This window comes from Protobothrops mucrosquamatus, unplaced genomic scaffold (genome assembly GCF_001527695.2).
Source record: "Protobothrops mucrosquamatus isolate PMUCROS unplaced genomic scaffold, P.Mucros_1.0 scaffold1251, whole genome shotgun sequence".
In the NCBI taxonomy this organism is placed as follows: domain Eukaryota; kingdom Metazoa; phylum Chordata; class Lepidosauria; order Squamata; family Viperidae; genus Protobothrops; species Protobothrops mucrosquamatus.
The window spans coordinates 196,101-215,513 of NW_015387457.1; the positions used below are offsets into that span (position 1 = coordinate 196,101).

Consider the following 19,413-nt stretch of genomic DNA (forward strand, 5'->3'; position numbering starts at 1 on the left):
GGCAAACACATCAGATTTTAGATGTAGAAATGATAGTACTAACAACCTGATGTGTTGCCTGGTTTTATGGCCATTTTCTCCTTTGTGTAGCTTGGAAATAGACTATTCCCAGGTCTGCCAAGGTGAACATAGCCTCTGCCTTCTTTTCACATCAGATATAGATTTAAGCCAGCTGCAAGTAAAAATGTGGACTTTTTTTTGGTGACAAGATGATGTCCAAAAAGTAGCATTTCCTGCACAAAGGAATCATTGTTCAACATTCAGAACAAGCATTAAAATAGCATGTTACTGTACCCTTCCAAGTTATCACCAGTACACGCAGTGGAAACACATCTTTCTTCCAAAAAGAACAAACCAGGTAAGACTAGTTCCTAAGATCAACTCAATTATAAATAAATCAGCAGTCAAGGAAATCAGTACTCAGGACAAGTGTATCTAATTATTTGCATTCTATATTCCATATAGCTTCTAGCCAGATCCTTTTATTCACAAACTTCCCAAATTTTCCCCACAATATTAACATCATACTATATTCAAAATGAAGTTTTCAATCCCCAATGGTTATGTACTGTTAACTTAAATTCAATAATATGTCCATTAACCTCAGAACTTATTTAACATATGGTAGAACTGTGGATAAATCATGTAATGATAATTTGTGTTCCTTAATTGAAGTATATCTCCTTCATCAGTGAGTTATCTCAATAAACTCTCAGACTCTCAATCAGTTTTTAATTACTATGTTTCAAACTGGTTGTCTAAGTGATGCATTAATAATGTTTATTAAATTAATTTATTATTAATGTGGTGTAATAGAGGTAGTATAAAACCCTCAGGCTGCACACTGAAATCCAAACTACAAAGAATATTATTTCTACAAAACAAATCTGAGAAAACTACTTACCAACTCCTCTGAATCTTCTGCAGCGATAATTTCCAGCAACATATTTTCTCCATGACTGCTTTGCTGAAATACTTGCACCCCACTTTTTTTCAGACCAAACTAGGACAAGGGAAGAAAGACAGTATTTACTCCAAAAGAGGATCTCTCCCCTCAAATTACAAAAAACAAAATCCTGGGAAATACCATAATAATGCTAGGGATCCCAACTCCTGAAAATTCCTCTGCTGCATAGGACATGCCCATATATTCACATATATGCATGTGAATGCATATATGTGAACACACATATATGCATTCACAAACACACGCAATATGTTATACTCACCATCACACACAAACATACACACATACACAAAGCATATATATATATATAGTCTTTGATGTATATATTCTTATGTACCAAAACTACACTTCAATCAGTCACTAAATAGTAAGGGCCATGACTAAAATAATTAAAATGAAATTATATCTAGTTCAAGCTGTCAGTAAGTAAACAAGCCAACTGAACCCCATATGCATCTGTTTCAAACCCATTCAAGCCACCTCACACTCAGAAACATAGAAGTACAACTACATATATTCTCTTTCGTCTTTTCAGCAGAAATAGCAAAAGAGAAAAATGAAGATGAGCTTGTGAGAAAAGATAGCTATGCTGGAGAGAAAAGTAAAAACAAATTTGGATGGAGATGAAGGGAGAGGAAGTAGACATGGACAGGGCTGGTGAGAAAAGAAAGCAGCTCTGTTAGACATTAGAAAAAGGATACATATCACATTTTACATTTTACCTTGTGATTAATGTGTTTTAGAGTAGGAAAGCCACAAAAATATAACTTCTCGGTATCTAATTGAGTTATTTTATTATCGGCTATATCCACATGCCAAGCATCTATAGACACAGCTTCACACCTACATAAAAGAAAGAAAATAAATTAAACTGCAGATAAGCCACTAATCATCATTATGATCATGAAGACATTGATGTTATGGGTGTGTATGCGTGTGTTAACAACTTTGAACAGAAGAATGCAAAACAATAAAGCTGAAGCCAAGAGCTTTCGTACGCAGGTATAGGTAGTTCTCGACTTATAACCACGACTGAGCCCAAGATTTGAGTTGATAAGAAATGATTCTGTTTCCTTCAGAAGTTCAAGGTGGTGCATTTCTGTCTCCACTTTTAATTTATCCTTTGCATTGACAACAGAATTCTATAGACTTACCTAGTATGACACTTTTCTATGGAAAGGAACTTTTCTGGCCATGGTGATAAATACTGTAATTCTTTATCTTTATCATATAAGTACATTAAGCATTCACTATGTCTATTTCTTTGCTTTTCTTCTGCTTTCAATAATTTGTTGCATGGTTCCATGGCTTCTAATAATCGTTTCTAAATAAAAGACAGAATTTTGTAGTCATGTAGTATTCATATACTTTTAGAATCTTATAAAACATGATAAAAATACTGGACTGAATCAGAGTCAGATTTATTTATAAATCAGAGGAACAAGTTACTACAAGGCCACATTAGCATTAAATATGCTAATCTAAATTTATGCTAATTTGTCCAGCTGAAATACATGACTATTACATTAAAATCATTGTGGTATTAAATGAGATTTATTCTGGTACAGATTGCCTATTTCTGTATGAAATAACATTCAATTTTAAGATCTGCTGAGATAAATTGGTAATGAACAGGAAAATACCAAATAAGGAGCATATTTGGGAGAGGTATAAGAACAAGAGGACACATTTCTATTATCTTTTAAAACTGGTGAAATATGTGATAAATAATAACAATAAAAATAATAAAGCTCTCACCTCATCAATAAATGGGATTAAAACTACAGCTTCCCATTCTTGTTGCTTTCCATTTAAATCAGTTTTAAATTCTGTGGGATAATATTCAATAATGGGAGACTCTTCACTAGTCATTAAATGCTGAGAGATAGGAAAGGAAAATTCATATTATTTAAACATATTAAACAGGACGAATATAAAAAATTAAATATATATGGCAGAAATGCCAAACAAATCAAAATATGAATCAATTAAGTATTAATAACACTGAACTAATATGCCTACATACAACGTGAAAAAGTAAGTATATCTCATTGAAACTTTTTACTTTTTCAAGATATTTCAATATGTAGATATTTGATCTTCATTTCAACAATATTGGTAAAGGACATACAATATAACAAACATCATGCATAATTTGTATTTTGTACTCCAGTGGGTAATTTAAATAAACCTAAATGCAAATTTTGCATATGGAAAAAGCAAGTATACCTCTACATTTATCACAACCTGAAATACCTAAAATTAGTGTAAATTAATTAGATCAGGTGCAAATGAATAGAATCTCATTAAAGAGGATCTGGGAGGAACAGGTCTTATTTAAACCTCAGACATTTAGTTTGATTTGTTCTTTTTCGAAGTGTGTGGTATCATTATGCTTGCACCGAAAGAGCTCTCTGAGGTCTTCAGAAGGATTATAGATGCCTATGTATCTGGGAGGGCATTTTAAAAGATTGCCAAACAAGTGGACATTAACAATTCCACTGTCTAGAATGGTTCCACTTGTTTCATCTACAAAGGAAAAGATTTCAAACAAATGTCAACTTGCCCAGTCTAGACTGTCCCAGAAAGTTCAGGCAAAAAGTAGAATGCAAGATACTGAAACAAGATGCTAAGAACCCCAGAAACTGATTCATGACCTAGAGGTAGCTCTCATCACTATTCATGCCAAAGGGTATGAGTCTACCACTAGAAAGAAGCTACACAAATTAGATCTACGTGGCAGGTGTGCCAGAAGGAAACCTTTGCTGTTCAAAAAGAAAATCAGGGCAAGACCAAAATCTGCTCATGAACACTTAGGCAAAGACTGGGACTTCTAGAACAATGTTCTGGACAAGTAAAGCAAAATGAAGTTATTTTGCCATATTACTGATCAAACACAGCATTTCACCAGAAGAACCTGATGCCAATTGTAGTGGAAATGGTATAGTTTGGGGCTATTTTGCTGCATCAGACGAGCTTACCATCATAAAACCCAATATGAATTCTTCATTGTATTGGAGGGTGCTTGAAGATAATACAAAATCATCTGTCAGAAGACTAAGGATCGACTGAAAGTGAACCTTGCAAATGACATTGATCTTAAACATTCCAGTAAATCCACCAAGGAAGGATTGGAAAACAAAGAGAAAATTGGGGGGGGGGGGTTGGAAAGGCAAAGTCAGTGCTTGGATGTAAATCCCATCAAGATGCTGTGATACAACTTGAAATGGGCTTTACATACAAGAAACCCTTCAAACAACATAAACACTGCATGGAAAAGTGGGAAAAAATTCCTCCCAGTCAATGTTAGAGATTGGTAGGCTGCTATAATAAATATTTACTTAAGGTTGTTTCTACCAAAGGGTAAACCAAGTCAAGAGTGTACTTGCTTATTCCAGATGTGAAATTTGCATTTATATTTAAATTACATAATGAAATATAAAATATAAATGCTACATGGTATTTGTTATATATCTTTTATCTATCAATAATGTTAAAATGAAGATCAAATAACTGCATGTTGAAATATTCCAAAAAAGTCAAACATTTCAAAAGTATAGTTACTTTTCACATGAGTATAAATGAAGGAATTTACCAATACAAATGCACACCTTATCAAAATATTGCAACCTACCTGATAACATTTCGGTAATAAATCCTTGCTGGCTGCAGGCAGTACTGCAAGAAGTTGTTCAAATGGCATGAATGGTTTTCCTAAATCTAAATGAATCTTAAGTTCATTGATATTGCAAATATCTGAGAGATAAGGTGCATAATGGAAAGGGTAGTACCTAGAAGGAAATAATATATTATTTCAGTTCTTCAAAGTGCTTAGATGTTTGAAAAATCAGTATTTTGAGCTTATTCAATCAAAAAGCTGAAGGTAGGAAATCACATCTGCAAAACATGTCATTTGAGTGACATAATTTGAGTAACATAATTCTGAGAGTGAGATAGAGGTTGAGAAAGAACTAGAAGGGTTTTCTTGGGTCTTTTAGTGTAAAAAATTAAAATATATAAACTGATCTATAATTTCTTTTGTAATAATTAGCTTACCAGCTCCAGGATTGAACACCATGGTAGTAATAATGCAATACCCACTGTATTGCCTGGACATAACATTTTGCCTGGTCAGCCAGAAAGTCACTAAAAAAAAGCCACAAACACATACATGATGGACAGAAGTAAGAAGCTGTGCATTTAAAAATAGCTAAGCAACTATGTCCAGCAAGGGGCTGAGATATTACAGTACGTTGGCAAGTTTTTCACAGCAAACGTTTATAATACTTTAGTGCTAACACTTACTCTGAAACAACTTCTATGCCCATCTTTGTCATATAATATGTTCGTTTGTATTGTCTAAATTCTGCTTCAAACAAGCCATCATCTTCCAGTTCATCTTCTAATGCCACTAAGAGACACAAAATTGAATAATACTCGTTATTTAACTATTATTAACACTGTCCATACTATTAGACATTGAAACTTACTTATATGCCAAAAACTCTGCAGTCAGCATTAGTTTTTAAAATTGACATGGTATACATCAAATGTGTCAAAATATTAATGCTCTGTTAATTCAGGCTATATAATGTCCACCTGCAGCAGTATTATGTTTACCAAGTAGTTAATTAGCTAACTCAGAAAAGCACATAAGCAATGCATACTGCAGTACCACTATTGTACCAAATGTGAATTTACTGATTCTGAATTGGAAAAATAATTTTCTTCAATCAACTGAGTTGCAAATCTCACTTCCATTTAACTGATAAGAGCATGACACATACACTATGTAAAATACCTGAAAAATCTTCAAGTATTTGATTAGAAAAATGTCAATAAAAACGTCTAATATGAAATTATGGATAAAATAAAAGCACAGAAAAGAGTTTTGTATAATTTTAGTGTTCCTGGAGTGTACCAAATCCTAATAAGAGGCTTAATACAGTGAAACTTTTTTCCACTGGTAGCAGGTAGTTAATATAAACTATATTTATATTTATATCTACATATAAAATACCTAACTGGCAGCAAAACATAGGCAAATATACGGAACTTATTTAACATACATTAGAAGTTAATATAAACTACATAGCTCTGCTTGCCATGTGAGAATAATCTTCTATATTAAGTTTTGCAGAAATTCAAGAAACAAGTACAAAAGTTCGTATTAAGCAATACATTCAAAATAATTGTAACCTGTCCTGCATAGATTATAGATCAAAATATGAACAGCATTGAACAGTATTTCTGAACTTACTTTTTGAAGCTTCTACATTTTCACTGTCAGTTTTCTCTAAAGCATCCAAGCATATAGCATTTTCCTGAGCCTGTTGACATTATAATTCATACTTTTGAATTAACAAAGTAGTATTAATACCATAATGCTACAGAAAGGAAAAGTCTAAATAACAGCACTTTCAATACATCATTGGACATCTCACAAATTGCTTCTGATGGTTGGGTTACCTTCAGAGCCAATTTGGAGTTCTTGAAGAAAAACAGAGGAAGAAAAAATTATCTCCTCTTATAATTTAGCCCAAAATTAAGAATGACACTTCAACAATGAAGAGAACAAAAACAATTCAAAACTCCAAATCTGTTCATTTACAGCATTATTTCAACAAGCACTCAGAAAGCTCAATAAGATCCAAACATACCAACTTGGAAATGAATAATTAATCAATTAAATTTATTAGATTTATAAGTCTCTTGAGCAATTTATAATATCTAAAAAATTTAGTAAAAATTATTAAAACAATTTAAATTCACATAAGCAGGCAGCTGAAACTAAAATAAACAATACAAAAATAAAAAGACCCCCACTAATATGTAGCAATGAAATTCAAGACTTTGCTACATTTAAGGGGAAAAAAAACTTTTAATTTTCTCCTGGTAGTTACTAGGTCCTCTAAAAATATACTTAAGTGTCTTCCTCAGGAGGAAATGCTACAGAATAGGTGAGAATGAAAACTGCTTGCTCTATTGATAGAAACCACTCTGTCACCTTGCCAAAATTGTTATCTAAATGCACAGTCAATTATAAAACAACTGGATAAGCCTGATACATAAACCTTAAAGAGTTTAGTAAATATCACTTTGTATTTAATGAGAATAAATTATAGAACCATAAAGTTGGAAGGGACCTCAAAAATCATTTAATTCAACCCCTTGCCCAATGCATGAATACATATGCATCCTGGAGAAATGGTTTTCTTGTCTTTTCTTGAAAACCTTTATAGTGATGGAGAATTCACAACTTCAGAAGGCAGGCTGTTCCGCTGCACAATAGCTCTTGTAATCAGAAAATTCCTTATATCAATCTTTCCCTGCTAAGCTTCCATGCACTGTTTTTAGTCTTACTCAGGGATGCTATGGAAAATAAATCCATATATGCAACATCCCTTTATGTATTAAAGCTATCATATCTCCCCAGTCTCTTCTTCTTTAAGCCAAATATAACAAGTTCCTCTAAGCCAGGCATGTCAAACATGCGACATCACGTGATGTCGTGTGACGTATCGTGACTTTTTCCCCATTACCAGCAATGGGGTGGGTGCGGTTTTGGTGTGATGCACCCGGCCCGTGGGCCGGCAGTTTGACATGCCTGCTTTAAGCATTCCTTACAGGACTGAGCCTCCAAGCTCCTTACCATCAATGTCACTCTTCTCTCCACCTTTTCCAGTGCCACAGCATTCTTTTTGCATGGTTGAGACCAGAACTGGAAACAGTATTCCAGGGATGATCGGATTGGGATGGTAGTACTTCCTGTGATCTTAACACTATACCAGCTAATGCAGTCCAAAACTGCATTAACTTTTTTGGCAGCTGCAGCACATTACTGGCTCATGTTTAATCTATGATCTATCAAGATTTCCAGATGCTTCTCAGAAGTACTTCTATTATACCAGATCCTTGTTTTTAATCTGTACATCTGTTTTTTCCTAAGTTCAGAATCTCAAATATCTCATCACTGAGCAACATTTAACATTCAATGGAAATTTGCTTCATTGGTTAATTTAGTCCTTTGGTCATGATGCATAATCTCTTCCTTAATCTCTAAGATTTAGATTTAAGATTTATTTCATTTATACCCCGCCCTTCTCCCGGAGGACTGTATTTTCAGCAAATTTGCTCAAGGCATTTCTCTTGGTATCATAAGGGCCACTTGTATATATTTAGGAATACATATAGTAAACATCATTACATGTAGTAAGCATTGAACATTAATTTCTCATTTAAAAAACAGTAAGAGTGATTTCTTTCTATAGATTATCTCAAAATACTAACCTTTAGATTTTTTTGTTTTTTTGATTCTTCAGCTGCAATACCGGCTGCTTCATTTAAATATTTATTACCAACTTTGCTTTCAAACCATTTTAGATCTACAAAGATTTCACTGAAGTGTTCATGATCAAACTATTAATATAAAGGGAAGGAAGAACAAGCCATCAGTCATGCCAACATACAAAAACAGAAGCTCTAGAATTCTGTAGATTCACAATATAACTACTCAATGAGTAGTTGGAAAATCAACTGAATCAATGTCAGGCAGGTTTTTATCTTTCCAAATCAAGTATCAAAAAAGATATATTTTGATTTGAATGCCTATTTTCCCCTCAATTTTCTTCTCTTCTTTAAAACCTGTTTTACAGTCAAAGTTTAAAAACAGAAAGGACCACATATAGTTAACCAAATACTATATGTAAAAAGAGTATAGTAAAAAATTCATAAGACAGTAGATGAAGCAAACAAAATAGTTATACTATTAAGTATTGAAAGGTAATCAAAAGAATTATGGTAACCTTTATGGAAATCTCAAATTATATGTCAGCTCAAAAGAGAGCATTTTCCTCCAAGCTAACAAAGCTATGCCTTAAAAGAGGCAATGCAGGCATATTCTATTCATCCAGATAGATAGTTGCTATTCCACAGGAGAATTATGGAATTTTCCTTAATGTGGATGACAAACATTAAATCATACAAGTATAAGGGTTCTCCTTTGAGCTGAACATAGTTTATTGGATAAGTAATTAACATAGGAAAAAAATCTTGCAAACAGGTCTGCTTCATACACAGTGAAGATGGTACTTCAAACTTTCTAGATACTATTGTCAAGAGGCTAATATTTCAGTTTCTGTAAGGGCCAATTGTGATCAAATGTTTGTTCATTTATTGTGAAATTTATCTATCACCTCAATCTTCCTGGGCTCTTGGTGGTTTACAGATAATAAAATAATTGGTAACATAATCTCTGCTTATCAAATTAAAAAAACAAAGTGGTGGGTTGTGCTACAAAACCTACAAGTGTTAAATGGTTAATACAAAAAAAGGCAAGGTGAAGGATTTTACATATTTGGGGGTAGTGTTCCAGAATATTGATGCTTGGAAGGCCCATATTGGTTATGTCACTTCAGAAGCACAAAAAGTACAGCAGCCATTATGAAATTCACTTGGACAAAGGATAGGTATTGCACACTAGCAGCTCTGAAACTTTGTTTCCATGGTTCAAATACTCAATGGTATTCAACTGGTGCCACATTATAGGCTACTAGAGATTTAACAAACAGTTCTTGAAAATATTGTTTCAGGCACTCAGAGGCACAGCTAATGCATCCCTCCAGGTGGAAGCAGGTTAGCCAAAAATCGAGTTGAAGGCACTGATTTACTCCTCCTGGCTTAAATACTACTATTTTCCATCAAGACTGATCCCCTGAATACTTGCAGATCACTCACCTAACACAAGGTGTCATTTGGACTCCTCTTTCTGGATTACACTTAAGCTAAAAGAGAGAGGGTTCTAGGCATGAAATATCAGAATGAGTTCAGCCAGATTCTAGTGCACCTTGGAAATGTATAAAGCACCATAGATAGCAATTAGGCAGATATTACAAAAATACTCAACCAAAACTTTTTCAAGAGTTGAGTTGAGAAGTTCCTTTCTTAATGAATTCTAATGCTATTGCTTTAATTTTATGCAGTACAAAGAATACATACTTACATCTGACAATTTTATAAGGTATTTCTCAAAACGGAGCAAGTTGAGGTGCCCACTTTCATTTATATAACCTAAGAAACAGAAGAATGATTTATATTTACAACTATGAGCTGTGTTTCCAGCCCGATACTGTTAAAAAAATGATCTATACATTCCTTCTGTTCAATTAATTGTGGGGGCTTCCATTTGAAGAATGGGGGTAGCATACTAATAAACACAGATGCCTTTTTTTCACTGCAGCCCTCCACTCTTATTTAGATCAGATTGGAAAAGCATGGGAGGTACTGCTAAAAGGTGCACAATATCACTTTCTCCTCCAGTGCCAGTGAAATACAAGTGAATGCAAATCAGTATTTACTAGGCAGACCAGGTTAAAAAAAAAAATCAGCTCCACAAGAAGGCTTTTTATTTTAATTGAGAGTAGCTATATACCAGCAGAATCATCAAAGTTAGTGTTCTTCCTTCTTAAAGTTAAGTAAATTAGTAAAGTGCCTATTTGAGCCGCTTCCAGTGTTACCTGGATGTTTTAAACTTAATGTTTTATTTTTTTTCTTTTTGCCTTGGCAACATGCTTATGTTCATTAAGGCCAGCTTCCTTACAGGTAGTCCTTGCCCAATACCGCTGACCTTCAGGCACTTTTCTACTCTTGTTGAAAGGCCTGCGAGCCTATCCAAAGCTTGTCACACCAGACCTTCTTTACCAAAACTGACTCACAGCCAGTCCTTTATTTTAGGCCCAGCACTACAGCCATGTGCCAATACGCAGGGAGACTAGATCAGAGGGGAAATGGGTGTAGGGAATTAAGTGGCTTTCCTCAGTGTTGTATAGACCTAGAGAAGTGGCAGCTGGTCAAAACTGCTCTAGGCCCCGGACCTCTACTTTAGGCCCAAGCCAGGCACTTCTGCCAATAAATGCAGGACCAGGATGGGGCAACTGCAGCTTTGAACCACACTGCAGCCACCATTCCAGCTCATGTGTAGTCTGTGCCAAGCCTACCAGAGGCTCCTCTATCCCCTGAGGCACTTGCTTAACGACAACTTGGGAGTGCAGGGATTATAGTTGTTGAGTGAAGGGGTCACATTGGCATGCCGTTTAATGTCCCCTTTGCTTGACAATCAAGATTTCAGAGCCAAATGTGATAGTCAGTCAAGGGCTACCAGTATTTTCTATAGGGCCCAATCTACATAATAGAAGGAAAAAATGCATTTACCAGCATGAGTACAGACTATGATAATTATTTTCTTTCCCATTCTATCTTTTACTCTCTAGCAGGGCCTACTGCAAGACCATCTTGCAGTAACTATGTGAGATAGCTTACCTCCAAGTTCAGGCAATGTAGTCATGTATGTCCTATAAAGCAGCGGCAATGCATCATGGTTAATATGAAAATGAGGTAGATGAGGAATAAAATCATTTCCAACAAGAAAGCCCATTAAAATCCAGTCATCTATTATTCTTTCAATTTCATATGGAAACGAAATCTTGTCCTGATAAATGTTGACACAAATAATTAATTAATTAAAAGTGTAAACCTTTAGCAATGTTCAACAACCTTTAGCAAGTCCACTCATACTTACTTTAACTGGTGAAAATTCATAGTCAATATATTCTCTCATTAATGACAAGTGCAAAAGATGAAAAGTGGTTTCTTCTGGGGCACTTGCTCTGTAAATTATTAATACGGTTCAGTAAGCTAATTAAAATGTTACATTTCATAGATTAAAATGTGAATGTTTAACACTGAATAAATACAGTGATTTTGGTTATTTAGCAATTTTGTTTAACTTCCTTTGCTGTCATTTTAACAATTTTTGCAGCAGATTACCTTTGTGATTTTTTGCCACCAAACCTGACCTCTTCTCTTAAAAGGGAGAAGTGTGGCTCATGACTTGTCAGCCCAAGTATTATCTATTAAAAGAAGTAATTTAATAGAATCAATCATTTAAAAATGATCAATAGTTATTCTAGCAGCATATTATACTCTGATATCAAAAGATCTCATTGACATCCATGAGAATAACATTGCCCCTTTCCACAATGGATAGCATACTACAAAACAAACTGCTTGCATAATGCATACAACCCTACAAAACATAAGGCAAACCAGTAAGAATCTTGTGTGTAAAAAAATCTTTGCAGTCTAAAGAGATTCTTTCACCATTACTATTGGCATTTATAATCAAGAATCTTATTTGTTTTCAAATAAATCATGTTTACATGTGAACGTACCAAGTCAGCATCTAAACCATAGAGACAGTGCCTTGTGTTTGGATCATGGTCAGGCTTTGCTTTTTCTGATCTAATAAATTCCATAATTTTATGTTCTCCTTCTCCTGGTGTCTGAATGAAAAGAAAAAACAAATTAATAAATGTTGAATTAATAACTATTAATTTAAGAAGTGTTATAAAAGTAAAAAGTAACCTCATGGCCTGATAAGTAGACAGTTATGCCTTGCCAAGATTTGTCTGTGGAAATCTTCATATTTACAAAATACTTCAGGTGTTCGTGCAACTTGGCCATGAATTCTGTCCCTAATAACAGAAATCTAACAGTTACACATTCATTCACTAAAATCTCAAACATATTTTTTTTAAATATCATGGAAACATATATTTCTTTAAAAATTTTTTCACAATTTTCAACAGCACTAATATTTGAAATTATGTTAAACATGTACACAATTATAATACAAATTTTGAGGTTAAACATAAACATCTCTATTACATTACTTCAACTGTTTTCTGATTTCAGGAAATACAGCCTCACAAACCTGGGACTACATCTCCTCCATTAGAAATCTTCTTAGTCAGAAAAAAATAAGTTTAGTCAGACAGAACGTAATGGTGGAGTATGAAACTTTCAGATCATTCAGAAACACACAGAATCCATATATGTGTAAAATTGGGAAATTGTTTATTAATTGGTTTTAATATAAGATGGAAGTAGTTAATTGAACAGAAAAAACAGTAAACAATGAATAAGAATAAAACATAGCCTGCAATTCATGTTGGATCTTTAATACTATGATATGGGAATAGGGGTAGGAGAGAGGGCATTCTGTAACAGAGGGACCATACTGTTTAGTTTGATTTCTGCGGCTCTGATATATTTGAAAATCACATAAAAATAAGAAATAAAAAATGAAGAAGTTCAAAATAATGTAGCAAAATAACAAAACTCCCTACCTGGTGTAATGCAATTAGAATCAAATCTGGATTCAGTTGGAAGAGTTTCTCCTTTTTCTAACGCCTTCTTAATTTTGTCTTCTGCTTCCCTTGCTGATCTATAACAACACTTTGTAGTTTAGTGCTGAAATAATCTGATGTCATTATGTATTACAATCTCACAACAATTCTGTAGAGATTACGGTAGAAATATCTTCAGATTGCAGATAGTCTTTGCAGGCAGAATACCCATGCCAACACTTTCTCACATATATAGTTTCATTAGCAAAATAAATTTAATGAAAGTTTTATATTATTTAATTTTCATTACTGTATAGCTATAAAGTTGCATGGAATAGAACAGTGGTCCCCAACCTTTCCAGATTTGCAGACCGGCAGTAGAAGCGGGGAAGAGGGGATGGTTTTGTGTGCATGCCCAATGCCTGCGCAAATGGAGCTTCGCATGCTCACACGCTTGCCCACTGCTTATTTGGACTGGGGGTTGGGAACCCCTGGAATAAACACAATCTAAGTCACAAGAGTTTCGTTAATCTTCTGTAGAACTGAATAAGCCTAAGTTGTGATAACTTTTCTATAAAGTTGGAAGAGACCACAAAAGTTATCTAGTCCAACTCCCTGCAATGAGTAAGAAAATAATTTAAACCACTTACGAGAGGATCTCTTTTAAAGCTACTGAAACAAAAGCACCCACAACCTCTAAAGGGAGATCTTATCATTAGGAAGTGTTTCCTAATATTATTACTTCTGGTCCTAGGTTCTGTGGAAAATAGTTTGGGTTTATTTTCTTAGCTGCATTTTTAAGCAACTTCTATTGATTATTATATTATTGGCAACACTGAATCTATGGACAGATAAGATCATCCAAGCAGTTGTGAAACAAGTCCAACATCTCCCCCTGAATTGAGAGCAAGCCTGGAGATTGCTTAGCAGCTATCTGATGAAAACACTTAAAGAATCTTTCTGACAAAGACCAAATAGACAATCTACCCTCTTTCCATACCACAGTTTACAAAGGCACAACTATTTTGAAGGTTCAGAGCTGTATGCAGCCCTAGAAATCTGAAACTGTCATTCTAATATAACATATAGCAGAATTTAACATACAATTAGGACATAATTATCCACTAATTGTATTTAATAAATGAAACTGGTTTTATTCAGACATTAACATAAATTAAACTATATCAGGTTTCCATTTTCCTAACTTGCATTTTGGAAAGTTGGCCATGAAATTCTAAAAAGGTGCATACTCTAACACAGGGGTGTCAAACTCAATTTCATTGAGGGCCACATCAGCATTGCAGTTGCCCTCAGGGGGCAAGGTGGGTGTGGCCAGGGTGGGTGCGGCCTACTGGGTGGGCGTGGATGGAGTGGGTGTGGCCTGCTGGGTGGGTGTGGCCAGCTCTACATTATTCGGGTCAAGGGTGCCTGTGGGGGCCTGGGCAGGAGTGGGACAGATCTGAGGGTCTCTGGCAGAAGGGGGTGGGACCGGGGCAAGTACCAAGGCATGGTCCATTGGAGGAGCCTCACTGTTCCTCTCAGGCCATGCGGGGAGGGGGGCTTATGGAGCTAAGACTGAATGTGTTTCAGCATAAATGGCCACCACAAAATTGTACATTGGCTCCCGGCTGGCCTGGGCCAGGGCCAAGGCAGCGGGGGCCGTTCCCTCACTGTTTCCAGGATGGCTTTGCGGGTCACATGAAACCACTTCGCGGGCCGCATCCGGCCCCCGGGCCTTGTTTTTGACATGTCTGCTCTAACACAACAAGAAAACATGAAAAATGACTGGATGAAAATACTTGATTCAGTGTAGTTGAAAACTGAAATGTCACATGCCCATGCAGACATATGCAGTCATTAAGTCATAGGTGTCAAACTCAACCGCATCACGTGATGTGTCACGACATATCGTGACTTTTTTTGCATTGCCGGAGCTGGGGTGGGTGCAGCCTCCATATGATGCAACCAGCCCGTGGGCCGGCAGTTTTACACGCCTGCATTAAGTGAATCATTGCAGGTCATAAAATATGATGTCATATCACTAGAACTTGCAACTTCCTGCAGGATTCCCCACTGATTTCACTTGTCAGAAGTTGGCTGTGAAGTTTGCAAATGGAGATCATGTGACTGTGCACCTCTTGTAAATGCACGTTACCAAGCAATTGCATTATGATCACGTGACTGCAATGGTAGCAACTTCGAAGACCAGTCGTAAGCCTAATTTTTCAGCATTACTATAACTTTGAACATCCCAGACTGAGTTCAATAGTCAGTAAGCAAGGACCGGTGGACCTGTGTTCAGTCTCCCCACATGGCTTCCCTTCAGTAAAGAATGATTGGGTTGAAGCCAATACCACTTATTCCCTCTTGGGTTTCCCTTTGGACCAATGGTCATGGAAGTCAGTTTGTTACCAAGAGCAGGAAACATTTCTAGAGTTCCATAGTTTTTCCAGATAAAAAGAAGATCGCACCGAATGAGCAATCCTACATTCACTCCTATGAATAATCATAAGAGATATGAAGAAACAAGGATATTATATCCAATCTGCAGGAAGTACAAAGAAAACAGTGAAAACAAACAATAAATCAAAAGCCCATTTTACGTACATACCTAAACCGTCTGCCACGTTGCTGGTTCATTTTTGCTCTTGGAGCTACTCCATCAACTGCCATAAAAAAAACTTTCCTTGGTTTAATAATGCGAAACAAAACTTCTAAATAGTGAAATATATCAGCAAAGATCTTATCTTCAGAGATTCGAAAATGAACATCGTCATCATTGGGATGTGAACATTGATGAATAATGCCATTCATGTCCAAATATAAGTTGTCAAATTCTGGAATCTAGGAAACACATTAAATATAGAAGTTGTTTTATAAAGACAAGTTTTGTTATATTTCTTCTACAAAAATTGTACCTTGCATTATCTAATTTCATTTTATATATTTGGAAAACACATATGCTAATATTCAACATACTCTGCTTATAAGAGGCCACATAAATTCCATAGACACATATATCCTGTCTTCCATGAAAGTTTTCAGATTAAAAATAAAATACATAAACTGCTAAAAATAAGGAAGTCTTTTTAACATTAACAATGATTCTGTAGTGATTACATTAGCTTTAATTCTAAACTTTCATATTTTAATAGTGCCATAAACTTTTATAAAGGGCATTACATAGGTCCATATTTATTTATTTGTTTGTTTATTTATTTATATGGCCGCCCACTCACTTTCAATGACTCCAGGCATCTTACAAACAATTTAAAAACCTAATATAAAAAGAGTAAAAACAATAACCCCCACTCCCCAAGCAACAACAAGCCACTTAATGGGCTCCATCCCACTTTGGGTTTCCCACGCTAGTTGGCAAGCCCAGGCCTTCAGGGCTATTTTAGAAACAATATTTCTCTGAAATAAAGTGCACTATCTTTAATTTAGCATTTTATATTGGTTTCAAACAGGACTGTTTAACTGAAATGCCTTCAGGAAAAGAATGTCAAGCTACAAAGCAAATAATAAATGATAATATTGCAATTTATGACACTGCACTTAAATTCATACAGTACTCTTAAGCCAAAATCAATTAATAGTATTATGGCTTAGTTAGTACAATTAAATATACTCAATGCAAACTATTTCTAAACTGTGGATCAATAGGAATTTCATATGATGACTTGTGTAATAGTGCTAGTTAGGACTATAGTATTGTTTCCCTCTTTCTCAGCATAATCCCTTCTATTATTATTCTTTGTAATTCTTTGTATGTCTTTCAGTTGTTGGCCAGTATAAAAGAAACTGTATTGCATTTTTAAATGTAACAGGCAGGAGAAATGCTACATTTTCCCAACATGTCGCACATTTCCATCAATCTACTCATGTTCTTCCTCGAGTCTGTTAAAAAGATAAGAGTACACCAGGACGCGATTTATATATCCGATTTAAATTTTAAAACAATGCTAATAAGAGTAGATGTAATCTCTTTGGGCTAAAAAGGAAAAAAAGAATATTTCTAATGATGTGGAGAGGTTTTTCTACTACATCAGTGATGGCGAACCTTTTAGAGACCGAGTGCCCAAACTGCAACCCAAAACCCATTTATGCATCGTCGGGTGCTGGGTGGGTGTGGCCATTGGGTGGGCGTGGCTGCGGTGGTAACGACAGACTGGGTGGGACTAAAAAGTTCAATCAATCAATTCCAACTTTGCAAGATCTTTTTTTCCCACAAGAAGTTGAAATTGACTGATTGATTGAACGTTTGTTTGTTTTTTGCACATGGAGGCAGAGGCTTAAAGCGAAAAGGTTTTATAAAACCCAGCTGAAGGCCTAGGACTGGGGCGACAGCACGCGTGCCCACAGAGAGGACTCTGAGTGCCGCCTCTGGCACCTGTGCCATAGGTTCGCCACCACTGTACTACATCATGAAGCCGAACTGAAAATCAATTGCCAGGCTCCAGACAGCTACAAATAAGCCCCTCTCTTCTCCGCGGCTTTTTCCACACAAAATGAAACTACAACGTCGCTCGGAGTTTCATAAAAAAACTCTTGCCAGACTCGGGTTTGTTTCTAAATGAGAAACCGCAGCTGGCATTCTCGGTGAAAGGTTAAAGGCAGTTAGGAAAGTTGTAGCTTTTCTCTCGGGCACATTCCCGTTCTCCAATTTCCCCTCCCCTGAGAAAGAGATTAAGCGGCCTAAAATTCTTAGCCGGGCCAAAAAAAAAAAAAAAAGGACTCCAAAATGGTAACTCCACCACAGCGTTTTCCAGGTGGGGATCCGCGCCACAATTCCAGAGGCAGGCGCGGCTTTATTGCCAGACGTGTCCGTCACACTAGAGGCCCCTCACGAGGAAAAAAAGAGAATCGCCCCGGTGCGAAGGCTGGGCAGCCTTCTCAGCTTCCCTCTCCAGAACAGGGAAACGCAAGCCGCAGCTGCTCACCTGATGCTCCTTCACCACCTGGCTGAGGCAAGGATACCGCTCCGAGACCCACCGGTAAAACTTCGGCACCCCCATAGCGGCCGGCTTCTGCCCTTCCTCTTAGCTACCTCCCGCAGTCCACTCGGACCCAAACAATCTCCTTTGCCACCTTCCCTCTCGGGCAAAACGCTTCCTTCCGCCAAGGCCCCAAACCATAGAGCGGGCCTCAACAGAACGGACGCCTCAGCGTCGGAAATTAAAGGCGGCTGGCGGCGACTGCGCACGCTTCCTATCGGACGTCGCGAGAATTGCAGGGTTGGTATCCTCCTGGGTCGCCCGAAGTTGCCCGTTGTTAACGATGGTGGCAGGTGATGATGGAAGAGAAAAAAAAGAGGCGAAAGTAACTTTTTCGGTCCCTACGCTGCCAGTAGACACAGGAGGGCAGAGGACCGTTTTAAAAGTATCCCCTTGAAAAGCCCATAATGGGACTGGGAAAAAGGGGAATGAGAGGACGACCAGCAGCAAGGGAGCGAAGAGATAAAATCAAACTAAATAGGAAATGGATTTGGGATGAAACGTTTAAGCGTTCTTCTCTTAATATGCCAGGAAAGCGGCACCTAGCTAGCAGCAATCAATATACAGTATACTAGAGATGAAGTCGGCAAGTAGACTCGCAGTGTTTCTCAACCTTGACAATTTTAAGGCATGTGGACTTCAACTCCCAGAATTCCACAGCCAGCAATGCTGGCTGTGGAATTCTGGGAGTTGAAGTCCACATGCCTTAAAATTGTCAAGGTTGAGAAACACTGATTAGTAGAGGAAGGTAGAAATGGGAGGGTCTTTCTGGCCCTAGCTGGGGGAGGGATTGGTAGAGGGGAAACAGGAGGTGAGGCTGGTTGCTGTACTATTGAACTGGTGGGAAAATGGGTGTTTTCACAACTATCTGACTCTGGTTGGGTGTTGAGTGTCATATATAACTGGTTATTGGGTACCTGGGAGAGTGGGTTATGAGGTAGCTGAAAAGGCATGGAGTAGTATGGTAGGAAAGTGCCTGGGCCATTCTAGGGGATGCAAGATTGTTAATTTGTTTCATTTCTAGTTCCAACCCCTCTTCCTAATCTTAACCCAAGTTAGGCAACCAAATTGCTGGACGTGCCAGATTTAAGTTGGTGCTTTTTAAATAGTAGGTTGGTAATAAATCCAGGCTTGTTGATGACTCAATTGTGGATGAAAAGGCATTGCTCAGAGCCGGCTAAATAATAAGCCCCTCTTACTAAGATGAGTCCAGAAGGTTCATGTCTTGCTTTATTCCTGTCTCAAGCAATACAAGTATTATGGC

At 36.7% G+C, this 19,413-nt stretch overlaps 1 protein-coding gene across 1 annotated transcript in view; it reads right to left on the reverse strand.

Annotated features, from left to right (window-relative positions):
* Nucleotides 1–18,258, reverse strand: part of XRN1 (5'-3' exoribonuclease 1) — a 60,458-nt gene extending 42,200 nt beyond the window's left edge. Inside the window, exons 1-18 of the mRNA XM_015821095.1 lie at nucleotides 18,096–18,258; nucleotides 15,764–15,996; nucleotides 13,153–13,250; nucleotides 12,389–12,498; nucleotides 12,196–12,306; nucleotides 11,792–11,874; nucleotides 11,544–11,631; nucleotides 11,285–11,453; nucleotides 9,969–10,036; nucleotides 8,258–8,386; nucleotides 6,228–6,297; nucleotides 5,273–5,378; nucleotides 5,024–5,113; nucleotides 4,602–4,758; nucleotides 2,726–2,845; nucleotides 2,122–2,291; nucleotides 1,690–1,810; nucleotides 905–1,003 (exon numbers count right to left, since the gene is read on the reverse strand). Of these exons, the coding sequence (XP_015676581.1) occupies nucleotides 905–1,003; nucleotides 1,690–1,810; nucleotides 2,122–2,291; nucleotides 2,726–2,845; nucleotides 4,602–4,758; nucleotides 5,024–5,113; nucleotides 5,273–5,378; nucleotides 6,228–6,297; nucleotides 8,258–8,386; nucleotides 9,969–10,036; nucleotides 11,285–11,453; nucleotides 11,544–11,631; nucleotides 11,792–11,874; nucleotides 12,196–12,306; nucleotides 12,389–12,498; nucleotides 13,153–13,250; nucleotides 15,764–15,996; nucleotides 18,096–18,170 (2,097 nt within the window). The 5' untranslated portion in view covers nucleotides 18,171–18,258. The remainder of the gene's footprint in view (nucleotides 1–904; nucleotides 1,004–1,689; nucleotides 1,811–2,121; nucleotides 2,292–2,725; nucleotides 2,846–4,601; nucleotides 4,759–5,023; nucleotides 5,114–5,272; nucleotides 5,379–6,227; nucleotides 6,298–8,257; nucleotides 8,387–9,968; nucleotides 10,037–11,284; nucleotides 11,454–11,543; nucleotides 11,632–11,791; nucleotides 11,875–12,195; nucleotides 12,307–12,388; nucleotides 12,499–13,152; nucleotides 13,251–15,763; nucleotides 15,997–18,095) is intronic.
* Between the last annotated feature and the right edge of the window lie 1,155 nt (nucleotides 18,259–19,413).